Source organism: Capricornis sumatraensis, chromosome 6 (assembly GCF_032405125.1).
Source record: "Capricornis sumatraensis isolate serow.1 chromosome 6, serow.2, whole genome shotgun sequence".
Taxonomy (NCBI): Eukaryota; Metazoa; Chordata; class Mammalia; order Artiodactyla; family Bovidae; genus Capricornis; species Capricornis sumatraensis.
The window spans coordinates 109959157-109972267 of record NC_091074.1 but is presented as its reverse complement, the minus strand read 5'-3'; the positions used below and the strand labels follow the sequence as shown (position 1 = coordinate 109972267).

The 13111-nt window shown below is 44.5% G+C and overlaps 1 protein-coding gene across 2 annotated transcripts; it reads right to left on the bottom strand.

The window, feature by feature from the left end:
- Positions 1-862: 862 nt before the first annotated feature.
- Positions 863-8673, bottom strand: GNG10 (G protein subunit gamma 10). Of its 2 annotated transcripts, none has more exons than XM_068973675.1 (3): positions 8558-8673; positions 4812-4943; positions 863-1790 (listed from the first exon to the last, which is right to left on the bottom strand). In XM_068973675.1, exons 1-2 carry the CDS (start codon positions 8636-8638, stop codon positions 4818-4820), a joined length of 207 nt encoding a protein of 68 aa, XP_068829776.1. In that variant the 5' UTR covers positions 8639-8673; the 3' UTR covers positions 863-1790; positions 4812-4817. The 2 variants fall into 2 exon arrangements, with proteins under 2 accessions (XP_068829776.1, XP_068829777.1); XM_068973676.1 differs by lacking the exon at positions 863-1790 and adding an exon at positions 1824-2348.
- Positions 8674-13111: the final 4438 nt, after the last annotated feature.

Sequence of the window (13111 nt, the reverse complement as noted above, 5' to 3'; positions counted from 1 at the left end):
ACATCTGAATTTTGATCCCATGGAAGGGGGATTTAGATGACTTAGATTTGGAAGTTTAGTGGCTGGAAGTTAAAGGAGTTCCAACTAATGACTTCTACATTCTCTACTGTAACACTACTTATGTTCAAAGATATCCCCATTTATCCATGGATTTATCCATAGCTAGACAGTGTATTAAAAAGCAGACATCACTTTGCCAACAAAGGTCCATATAGTCAAAGCTACGGTTTTTCCAGTATGGATGTGACAGCTGGACCATAAAGAAGGCTAAGCGCTGAAAAATTGATACCTTTGAATTGTGGTGCTGGAGAAGACTCTTGAAAGTCCCTTGGACAGCAAGGAGATTAAACCAGTCAATCCTACAGGAAATCAATGTTGAATATTCACTGGAAGGACTGATGCTGAAGCTGAAGCTCCAATACTTGAGCCACCTGATTCGAAGAGCCGACTCACTGGAAAAGACCCTGATGCTGGGAAAGATTGAAGGCAGGAGGAGAAGGGGGCAACAGAGGATGAGATGGTTGGATGGCATCACTGACTCAATGGACATGAATCTGAGCAAACTTAGGAGATAGTGAAGGACAGGAAAGCCAGGCCATGCTGCAGTCCATGGGGTTCCAGAGTTGGACACGACTTAGCGAGTGAACAACAAGAATACATAGCTATCTCAAAGAGCAAATGTTGCCAGTAATTGAGATATTTCTGCATATTATACCTGTTTTTCACAAAATTCTACAAGGACTTGTAAACAAAAATTTCACTTCCCACTTTCAGCACTCAATCGCCCAAGCAAACAAAATCTATGAAGCCTTAAAACAAAATCAGACATAAAATGTTGCTGTCATTAGTAGAAATTAAGCAGAAATTTTATTTCCAAGTTCTTCAAAGATTAAAACAAACACAAATAAAGTATTTCTTTAAGTGTCCCAAATTAAATCAAAGGCACATCATCAAAATAATACAGCTGTGACATTAAAAATTCATTTAGGTTGTCATATTTTCACATTACTTTAAAAAAATCATTTGCAATGCTCTGTAGATCACATTTAAATATGAAATAATTTAGTTTTTTTTTTTTTAAGTAAAACCACCCCTATAAAGTAGAGGAACTTAAGATGAAGATCAAATCTGCTGCATATACTGGATGGGGCAGTCTCATACAGAAAGCAACATTCATCTTTGCAAACAAGGTTGCTAAGAAACAGATCCCATGCTTAGTGTTGAAAATAAAACAATCTCCTCATTTAGAAAAATCAAGACATCATTTGATTAACAAAGTCCATTCTTCCCCCAATTTTATACTTGCCTGTCTTCATTTAGAAATTATAAATTCATGAGAAAAGAGCAAATTTTGTTATGGTATAAAGATCTTAGTTGGGAACAGCAAATAACAAATATTCAATTTTTTAACAAAGAATACTGTTTTCCTTCCCAAAATGTAAACATCTAGTAAATAAAACATACATAACATTCCAGGCATAGAAACGCTAGTAATTCACTTAATGAAAGAAGTATATCTTGGTATATTTGGCGGTAAGGTTTTTGTTTAAGTATAAAGCACTTCAGCAAAGAATCAGGCCATTATTATTTAAAATCTACACCTTCACCCAGTTTCCTTATTTGAGTAGAAACATCAGTTTCTCTAGAATGTTGGCTAAAGGACCAGGTCACAGGAAAGGTCCTGTGAAACATCTAGAAGTCCTGTGGTTAGAGAAGTGTTTTCTTGAAATTTGGAGGCAGTCATTCATCAGTTTGTGCTTGAAAGCATTCTTCAGCAAACTTCTTCTCTACTGTAAAGAAAATTTGGTAGGTTTTCACTTAGTAAGATTTATACATAAAATTAACTACTCATTATTTCATAGGTAACTTTAGGGTTCTCAAAGTAGAAAGCAACAGGTTAATGTCAGAAAATCCAAACCACACCATTGAATGAGTAACATCCAGGAGGGTGCTTTGTAAAAAGACAAATGCTATGCCAACATAAGACTATTATTTTAATATCAGAAATGTAGACATTTTCCATTAAAAGATAAAATAGCACCAATAGTATTATTACTTCCTTCTTGTTACCGTGAATAATTTCCTTTTCAAGTATATGAAAAAAGATCTAAGATGATTACTTCCTGTATAAACACCCCTTGTATATGTGTGTGCTCAGTCACTCAGTTGTGCCTGACTCTTTGCGAGTCCATGGACTGTAGCCTGCCAGGCTCCTCTGTCTGTTCATGGAATTTTCCGGGCAAGAATGCTGGAGCAATTGCCATTTCCTACTCCAGGGGGTCTTCCCAGATCAGGGATCGAAACTGCATCTCCTGCATTGGCAGTCGGATTCTTTACCACTGCGCCACCTGGAGAACCCATAAACACTCCTGAGAATATGTAACTTGAAATATACTGGCCACAAAAGAATAATAATAATTTATGCCCTGACCTCTTAAAAAAAAAAAAGTGAAAATATGACTTGAGACCCCATACAACACATTCAGTTCAGTTCACTCGCTCAGTCGTGTCTGACCCCATTAATTGCAGCATGCCAGGCCTCCCTGTCCATCACCATCTCCCGGAGTTCACTCAAACTAATGTCCATCAAGTCGGTGATGCCATCCAACCACCTCATCCTCTGTCGTCCCCTTCTCCTCCTGCCCCCAATCCCTCCCAGCATCAGTCTTTTCCAATGAGTCAACTCTTTGCATGAGGTGGCCAGAGTACTAGAGTTTCAGCCTTCCTCAGCGATCAATGCAAAGAAATAGAGGAAAACAACAGAATGGGAAAGACTAGAGATTTCTTCAAGAAAATTAGAGATACCGAGAGAATATTTCATGCAAAGATGGGCTCGATAAAGGACAGAAATGGTATGGACTTAACAGAAGCAGAAGATATTAAGAAGAGGTGGCAAGAATACACAGAAGAACTGTACAAAAAAGATCTTCATGACCCGGATAATCACAATGATGTGATCACTCACCTGGAGCCAGACATCCTGGAATGTGAAGTCAAGTGGGCCTTAGAAAGCATCACTATGAACAAAGCTAGTGGAGGTGATGGAACTCCAGTGGAGCTGTTTCAAATCCTGAAAGATGATGCTGTGAAAGTACTGCACTCAATATGCCAGCAAATTTGGAAAACTCAGCAGTGGCCACAGGACTGGAAAAAGTCAGTTTTCATTCCAATCCCAAAGAAAGGCAATCCAAAAGAATGCTCAAACTACCGCACAATTGCTCTCATCTCACACGCTAGTAAAGTAATGCTCAAAATTCTCCAAGCCAGGCTTCAGCAATACGTGAACCGTGAACTTCCAGATGTTCAAGCTGGTTTTAGAAAAGGCAGAGGAGCCAGAGATCAAATTGTCAACATCCGCTGGATCATGGAAAAAGCAAGAGAGTTCCAGAAAAACATCTCTTTCTGCTTGACTATGCCAAAGCCTTTGACTGTGTGGATCACAATAAACTGTGGAAAATTCTTGAAGAGATGGAAATACCAGACACCTGACCTACCTCTTGAGAAACCTGTATGCAGGTCAGGAAGCAACAGGTAGAACTGGACATGGAACAACACACTGGTTCCAAATAGGAAAAGGAGTATGTCAAGGCTGTATATTGTCACTCTGCTTATTTAACTTATATGCAGAGTACATCATGAAAAACTCTGGGCTGGAAGAAGCACAAGCTGGGATCAAGATTGCTGGGAGATATATCAATAACCTCAGATATGCAGATGACACCACCCTTATGGCAGAAAGTGAAGAGGAACTAAAAAGCCTCTTGATGAAAGTGAAAGTGGAGAGTGAAAACGTTGTCTTAAAGCCAACATTCAGAAAACGAAGATCATGGCACCTGGTCCCATCACTTCATGGGAAATAGATGGGGAATCAGTGTCAGACTTCATTTTTTTGGGCTCCAAAATCATTGCAGATAGTGATTGTAGCCATGAAATTAAAAGACGCTTACCCCTTGGAAGGAAAGTTATGAGCAACCTAGATAGCATATTAAAAAGCAGAGATATTACTTTGGCGACTAAGGTCTGTCTAGTCAAGGCTATGGTTTTTCCTGTGGTCATGTATGGATGTGAGAGTTCGACTGTGAAGAAAGCTCAGCGCCAAAGAACTGATGCTTTTGAACTGTGGTGTTGGAGAAGACTCTTGAGAGTCCCTTGGACTGCAAGGAGATCCAACCAGTCCATCCTAAAGGAGATCAGTCCTAGGTGTTCTTTGGAAGGACTGATGCTAAAGCTGAAACTCCAATACAACACATTAGAACCCAGGAAATGTAGGCTACCCTTTAAAGAGGTGTTTTCATTTCAAGAATACATTTTTAAGGCTCTTTCAACCCTACTTACATTTTCCCCAGTTATTACATTTGTTCCTCCATTAATACACAGAAATACATTCTGAAACCCTTAGGAAAGAAACCACAGCTGGTGGCAGGAACGAGTCTCCTTTGCAGTCCTTAGTCCCAAGAGTAACGAGTCAGTTGACAGCACCAAGCAACATCACAACTCCAGGATGGTGTAAGGACAGAGAAGACGGTATTAAGGACAAGAAGTTACTATTGGCCAAGTCAGTTCAAAAGCTCAAGTACATAAGGATATTATCATCTGGTGAGTTACTACAAGAGGACTGAGGCTCTCCTAATTAGATGTATTCCACAAGCAGGCAGATTAGAGTCACCCTTCAGGTAAAGTTGTGCATTTTGCTTGGATTTATTTTAATTCCCTCAAGAAAAGTAGAAATGTAAAACTCAGTTGCCCAAGTCCTTTGGGAAGCCCCAGGATAATCCCATGGCCCCAAGATGGCCTGGGGTATCATTACTCACCAGTCTTCAGAGTAAAGCACAGGATCTGGGCTCCCGAAAGGGATTGCTTCCAGCTGGAACACCCACCAGCAGGGCATCCTTGCAGGCATTCTGCATGCAATATTGTTGAAGCTCTGCAGCCGCCTGAGAGACCTGGAACAAAGGGACACGCGCTCTTGACATGCTGCTCACAGCCAGGTCCATCCGGCAGTCACTTGAAACTCTGAAAAATGACCGTACAACCTGATAAAGGTCACACTTTCTACAACCTCCAAGAGTCTCTTTTTGCTGCAAGTTCTAATAATTGAACTCCAAAGAGGGAAAGTTACAACTTCTATGAACTTTGATTTAGGGCCTTTTTGTTTTAGTGGCTTATTCGACCGAGGAAAGATAAAACATATTTTTCACCCATATAGAATCCCGGTTTTGAGACAAAGTATAAAGAAGTAGCTTATCCTAATGTGCCCTTAACAAATTTTCACTTATAAACCACGCATTGATGTATCCAGATTTGCCATGTGAACAGACTGTTTTAATATTTACAAGGCTTGGTGGAGCCTTATCCAGTCTGCTCAAAGCAAGTGATGAGGTTCCTCCATCATGCTTTTGAAGCAAAATAGCTTACTGGTCAAGAGTGCAGCCTCTGGGCACATTACTTCTCATCTGAGAAATTTATTTGTAATAGTGCTTACCTCAGTGAGTTGATGTAATAATTAAATGAGTTAATGCACATAAAGCACTTTTCCAATGAGTCAGCTCTTTGTATCAGGTGGCCAAAATAATGGAATTTCAGTATCAATCCTTCCAATGAATATTCAGGGTAGATTTCCTTTAGGACTGACTGGTTTGAATTCCTTGCTGTCCAAGGGACTCTCATAAGTTATTAATTCAAAAGAAATCTGGAACCAGTTATGCTCATGCTAATTATGTCTCCTTCAGAGGGAACAGGGGAACTCCATACATGATGGGTAGAAACTATCTCTTAGGACCCCCAGAAAAGTGGGACTAACTAGATGCTAGCCTAAATATGGTCAAAAAGTTAATGTGGAAGATACGCAAAGAAAATAAGAGAATAATTAAGTGGTCGGTATTTCTCTTGCACTTTCAAGGGGCAGAGGCTCTGGCCTGGGAGAGTGTAAGCCCAACCCTTAGAAGTTGTATCCTCTCAATGGAAGTGGGCTAATCCCCACTCAAATCATATTTCTTTCCTTGGTTGGAGCCCAGGCTGACCAATCAACTTCTAAGAGACTTCTCCAAAGCAAGTAAGGGTCCTTGGAACCATACTGAGTGTTCCAATCAATGGGAAGGGGTGCCTTCTATCAAATGCTTCGAAACCAGTATTCCGCTTTATTTACCAGTTAGCAAGTGTGCAAAAGAGAAGACATCTCTGGATGTGCTGAGAATATCCATCTGTTACTGAGTCCTGAAATGAGGCAGACCAGAGACCCTGGATGGTTGTGACTCCCTAAGGTGCTGCCTGAGAAAAATCCTGCCAAGCACCCTAAACCATACTGCCATGATGACACCCCACAAAGAAGCTGCGTGACTCTGAGCAACTCACTTGACTTCTCTGGGCCTTAGTTTCATCACCTGTAACTGTCATTTAAATGTAGATAAGAATACCTCCCCCAGCTACTTCCCAGGATAGGCAGACATCCGGCTCACAGTTTTTCTTTCCATCTCAGGCCCCAACGTCATCCTCAACATTTCCAGCAATCCTAGTTTCCATTTCCTGAGATCCTCTCCTCAAACAATCTTCTCCTCAACACCAACAGTTACAGTCAACACTGCTCCGCATCTGAAATTTCACACTCCAACATCCTACCTTCTGATCACAATCTCTCCCGCTGCTTCCTGCCTTCTCACTACACCTGCTCTTTGACCTCAAGGGGAACATCTCTTCCTTTTTCATCTGGCCCATCACAGGCAGGCTGGCTCTGTTCCTTCTCCGGTCAGCCTCCTTCTAGCCAGACCCTTGGACTCCTTGCTTTCCACTCCCATTTCTACCTTTCTGGCAAAACTCCCCTGCTAACTTACTACTTGGATCAGCTACCATTCACCACAGATGCCTGGGTGGCCAAAATGCTGCTGGAGAGAAAAGAAGAAAAAGAAGAAGGAAAATAAGACAATCAATCTCACAGCGGCTAGGTCTTCGGAATCACAAAGTGTCTCTGACTGTGTCTGCTGGGGGTCCTTTGGCATTCCCCACAGCGCAGTCTCCCCCATCCTCAGCTCTTGTGACGCTATTAGTTCCCCTTTTTTCTGCCCTAAAAGAAAACTCGGCCTCCTATTCCACAAAGACATTTGTCATCATACAAGTTCTTAGGCCTCTATCTGGAAATATATATGTTTACACATGTCCTTCCTCCTTTCTTATCTCAGAAGGTGCCCCTCCGATCCCAGGCACCCTTAGACTCCCTGTCTCTACCTCCAGTTCTCCTCCCTTTGTTTCTCCCCCTTAACCTAAAAATACAGTGTGTTCCTTCCTCTCAACCTCAAAATACAGCTTTTCATTTCCTAAATTTTAAAAAGTTTCTTTAACACCAGATTTTTTTTTTTTTTTCAAAAAGTGTCTGCCTATCCTATTATAAGTTAGATTTGGCTTCTACAACTATATGTCACTGAAGCCTTCTTTGTATTCCACAACTCTCTCTTTACCTTGTATATAATCTTCACATCACTTTCTGAAATTATTTTCTTCATTGGTTAATATGTTTATTATTTCCCTTCCCCCTAGGAATCACCATATTCTCAGTGCATAGAATAGGGCGTGGTGCAGAGTGGAGGCACTATCAGTCACCAAGTATCACAGTAGTGTTCATTCATTCACACACACATTCTACCAATAATGCTATATGCTAGTTGGTAAACACAATTACACACCAGAGGCTTTTTATCAAGTGACTAAACACTGGACACGTTGTCTAAGGCCCCAGTTTTTGATAACCTCTCCTTCCGCGCTCCAGTACCCCAGCCTTATCTGGCTTCTCTTCTCACAGCCGTCTCTTTCAGCGGGTCCCTGGGTTCGACGCTCCGGGAACTTCAGTTTTCACTCCCCTGCGGTCTTTCAGCTTTGTTCTCTGAGCTTCGGCCAAAGCAGTCAAACACCTCCCGGGCATCCCTTCCAAGTCCACGTATCCGAAACTGAACGCACCATCTCTCGCCCCTGCCGTGGCGAATGGCCACGCCATCCATCCCGTTACCAGGCCAGAAAGCCGAGCAGCGTCCTCCTCCCCTCGCATCCTATCAACCCATCACCGAGGCCCGTCCATTCAGTCGCCTCCGCGGCCCTAGACCCCATCCTCCCGCACCCGCCGAGCTCGGGGAGGGGAGGCCACCAGCGAGTCGCCCCCATTCCTGGGGTCCTCGCGTCTGCCCCGCACCCCGAGTCATTGCCCGCATCACTGAAACTTAACCGCCCCGGGGCGCTCGGTCCCGGACAGCGCTCGCGGAGACAGGAGCTTCTCCCCGGCGCCCCCAGACCCGGCCTCCCTCTCGGGTCCCCGCGCCGCCGCCTCTCCCGGCCGCTGGGGTGCGGCCCCGGCCCTGCGCGGACCCCCAGCCACAGAGGCCGGGCCGCGCGAGCCAGGCCGGGCGCCGTGCTGAGGGCCGCCCACCGCGTCAGGCTCCCCGGCTAGCGCCGGGGTCGGCTCCGCAGCCCTCCGCCCGGGAGCGGCCTGCTCCTCTCAGGCCCGCGTTCGGCGGGACGGGGCGGGACGGGGCTGGAGCGCGCGGTCTCCGCGCCCGAGGCCAGGCGCCGGCCTCACCTTGATCCTCTCCACGCCGGCCTCCAGCTTGAGCTGCTCCACCAGGCGCTGCAAGGCGCTCACGCTGGCCCCGGAAGACATGGCGGCGGCCTGGGCTCCGAGAGCGCGGGCGGGCGGCCGGCGGGGAGACGCGAGGCCGGGAGGCGCGGCACCGCCCCGGGGCGGGGAAGCCGCTGTGCCCGCCCTGCCGCCCGCCCCCCGCGCCCGGCCTCGCCACGCGGCCGCTCTCCGAGATGACAGAACCCGGGTACGCGACACCTCGGGGTCCCGAGTTGACTGACACCTAACTCTCCTTCTAAGCCGAGAGGGAACCTGCGTTCCCACCTGTCCCCCAGAGCCGCGCAGCGCGGCCCACGCAGGGGCGCCCACTTCCACGTCGATGCCTAGGGTTTCCTTCTAGGAGGAGCAGGAGTGGGCGTGGGGCATGCGGGATGAAGAAGGCGAGGACGCGTTCCTGGAGAATCGGAACCGGGACTGTGTGGCTGGAGCGAGGTGTGCAGTGAGTGGGAGAAACAAGGGACCTGGTGTGAAGGCTTCTAAGCCTCGGAAGCTGTCATCCTCGGGAGACGAGGGTCGGTGGGTGGGGTTCGATGGAACGGAAACAAGATTAGATTTTTATTTTTTGGCCAGGCCACTTCATATGTGGGATCCTAGTCTCCCCACCAGGAATTGAACCTGCACCCCCTGCATTGGAAGCACGGAGTCTTAATCACTGGATCCCCAGGGAAGTCCTCAAAACATGTTTCAGAAACAGGTTTCTACAATACCCTTTAGCTGTTTTTGACGGGAATCCAACCAGTTGACTTGGTAGGGTCAGTAGCGTAAGTAGTATAAAATCCAAGACCCTAACTTCTTTGCCAAACACACAGTTCAGCTGGTCTCATTCCCATCTCGTCGTTTAACTGTAACCATTGTTTCTGTTGTGCTGCATTTTCTTTTTTTTATAGTAATTAGTTTTACAAAACCAGCATCATTACTTATATGTAAAATGTTTTTTTTTAACTTAATTTATTATGAATATTTCCTTATTATTCTTGTGTGCCATTGTATTTGTCAGAACCCCCTTAAACTGAGTAATCCAAAAAGGTAGTATGCTAGTTTGAGTAACTGAAAAGCTCAGGGACTTTCATGGGTTGAATTGCCCAAATAATAGCTGTAAGGCTCTCATTCTCCCATCTCTTCATTTTGCTTTTTCTGAGTGTTGGCCTTGTTTTCTTCAGTGGTAAATAGACTCCCTGTAGTGCTGTGAAGAAAGTTCCATGCTTTCATTGTCCCAGCCTAGGAAACCCCAGGGCAATAAAGCATCTTTTCTAATTGCTCCAGCAAAAATCCCCATAATGGATCTCACTGACCTTATTGAGTCATGGGTCCACCCCTGAACCAGTCACTATTTGAAGGCAAGGGTTGTGTGGTATTGGAATGCTCAGATTAGCTGCACCTGGCCAGGAGCAGGATGTGGGGTGGGGTCAGCCCCACCTCTAGTGGGTGCTGTGGGGTACCACCCAACTTTGCATTTAGGACTAAGGCACTGGTCCCCCCATCTGCTGGGAGCAGTAGCAGCTGATGCCTCTCAGCTGAGTCACTCTGGAAACTGCCCTTAACCAGAGCCACCACTCCCCTTGTCAGCTCTCATTCAATGACTGATGTGGGATGTAAAAGATCTGAACTCCAGCCCCCTCAGCTGGAGTTAGCAGTCAAGGCTGCAGCTTCCCTGGTGGCTCAGATGGTAAAGAGTCTGCCTGCAATATGGGAGACCCAGGTTCTATCCCTGGGTCGGGAAGATCGCCTGGAAAAGGAAATGGCAACCCACTCCAGTATTCTTGCATGGGGAATTCCATGAACAGAAGATCCTGGCAGGCTACAGTCCATGGGATCACAGAGTTGGACACGACTGAGCAACTGACACTTTCACTTTCTTTCACTTGAAGGATGAGTCCAGGCTCCTGGTTGGGGTCATCTGAGGCCTTAATGACAGCTGCTTCACAGTTCAGCTCTTCTCTCTTGCTTAATTTCCAGTCCCTGGACCGCACCCCTGCAGCTATTGATTTTGACACTCCCCAACAAAGTTGCCCAGGTGGCTCAGTGGTAAAGAATCTGTCTGTCAATGCAGGAGATGCAGGTTTGATCCCTGGGTGGGGAAGATCCCCTGGAGAAGGAAATGGCAATGCACTCCTGTATTCTTGTGGGGGAAAATCCCATGGACAGAGGAGCCTGGCGGGCTACAGTCTATGTGGTCCCAAGAGTCAGACACGACTTAGTGACTAAACAACAAACTTTCTGCATGAAAATCTGCATCTGAGTCTGTTTCTCTGGGGAACCCAAACTGATGGTTTCTCAGTCCACTCAAACTGTATAGACTGAGAGGGGAAGATCAGTTTCCCAAAGGAAAACCAGAATGCTGATACTAGAAACGATCCAGGGGCAGTCAAAAAAAGATATGCTCTTCATTTACTTTTTTAATGGAATCAGAATGGATCAGAATTTATTCAGCTACTGCCCTGTTCTTTAACACTGTGGTGGCCGCCTTAAACAAACAGCTTTGTGCATGTCTTTTATTTCCTCAGGATGCATTCCTAAAAGTGGAATTAGTGGATCAAAGATAAATAGTTTTTAAAAGTTTTCTCCACTTTATCCTCCAAAAGGTGATAGCAATAGTTATTCCCACCAGAAGGCTATTTCTTTGTACCCACAAATCTATATTGTGGTTCTTTATTTCTACTGACCTAATAGATGGAAAATGGTGCCTTAAGTCTTTTAGATGTCTTAACCGTTGAGGCTGAACATTTTTTTCTATTCATCTTGTGAGCTATGTGTTCAGTCTTTGGGGTGTTAAAAAGAATTTCTCTTGTCTCCTGACAAATTTTAAAGCCCTCTAGTGGCAAGTTCTCACACCACAAGGTCTAGTCAAAAAATAGGTTTAAAAAAAAAAAAAATGAAAGTACATGTTGGAAACAGGACTAAATTGTTGGCAGAAAAGTTGTGTTTAAAAAAGATGTGGCAAAGAATTCAAAGATGCAGACTGGAAGGACTAGGAAAAGCTCATCTTAGATGGTGAGACCAGACTTTGGATATGTGTGTGTGACAGATGGAAAGCAAAAGGGGGAAAGCATTCCAATATGGAGAACAGGGGGCCACAGAATGAATCAGTTAACGAATGAAGAAGGCTCTAGTGAGTAATAGAGGATACAAAGCTGTTAAGACCACAAGTCACAGGAGGCCTCAAAAGAAACAGAAGTCTGTGGCAGTGGGGTAGCCACAGGGTAAGATACTTTAGGAATCTTAATCTGGGATGAAGACTAAAAGGTCACCAGAATGTTAGAGACTGTTACACATTTTTTTCCCCTTGGTTAAGATAAAAATTTCCACTGTTTCTAAGAACCTCAGTACTTTTAGAAATGTCAGTGTCCTTCTAAAGACAAATATTTCATTTGTTTCCCTGTTAGGATCTATAATTCCTCACTCCTAATATGTATTTTGTCACCTTTTAACAGCGGGTTATTTCTTCCAGAAGAGAGGCTTTAAATCACTCTTCTCCAATAAATGATAAAATGAGGTGTTTTCTTTCTGCTACCTTCAGTTTTCTAAAAAGAAACAGGAAAACATTAACAACTGTATTTAATGTGACACAATATAATGTACCATAAAAATCCACGTCACTTCCTTATACCCACTGCATTATTTTTAGAACTTAGAAAAATGAATCAGGAGTGAACGATTCACCAACAGGTTTATAGATTCAGCTTCTCTGCAGAGATTTTTACAGGCTGCTTAAGACTTTGGGAGGCAGTGTAACTTAGGGCTACTTGATGTCATTTTGAGCAACCATTCCAGGCATGCCTCTGTATTTTGCTGGATGTATCCCTTCCATAAATGTAGGCCTTGAACTAGTGAGCAGATTATTTGCTCTGAAAGTTCATTCTCTTCTGAGCTGTAATCTCAGCTGTTTCACCTTGTAGCTCAGGGGCAACAAGGGGCAGGCAGCTGATTGTAAGACACACAAATCCCAACCCTAAGGAGTGTCACTTTTTCACTCTAGCACAGTACTCTGCACAAAGTAAGGAATTCAAATACCTATTAAAATAGTAAAGAAACAACAGGTTTGTAATCACTTAACAGTATTACCATGGATTTTTAACAAAAAAGACTGTCTTGTTCTCTCTGAAAGGCAGAGGAACTCACTTATTGAACTTTAATATAAGCCAGGCATTTTACCCCATCTTATTTAATTCTCATAATCATCCTATGAAGTTAGTATCACTATCAGAGATGAAAAAAATGGGGTTCAGAGGTTAACCTGTCCGAAGTCAAGCTGTTAATCATTTGTAGGGCCAGGAACTAAACTTTGGTCTGTGCTTGGTCGCTTCTGACTCTTTGCAACTCCATGGACTGTAGCCCACCAGGATCCTCCATCCATGGAATTTTCCAGGCAAGAATACAGAAGCAGGCTGCCGCTTCCTACTCCAGGCATCTTCCTGACCCAGGGATCGAACCTGCATTTCTTGCGTCCCCTGCATTGGCAGGTGGACTCTTCACCACTGTGCCACCTAGGAAGTC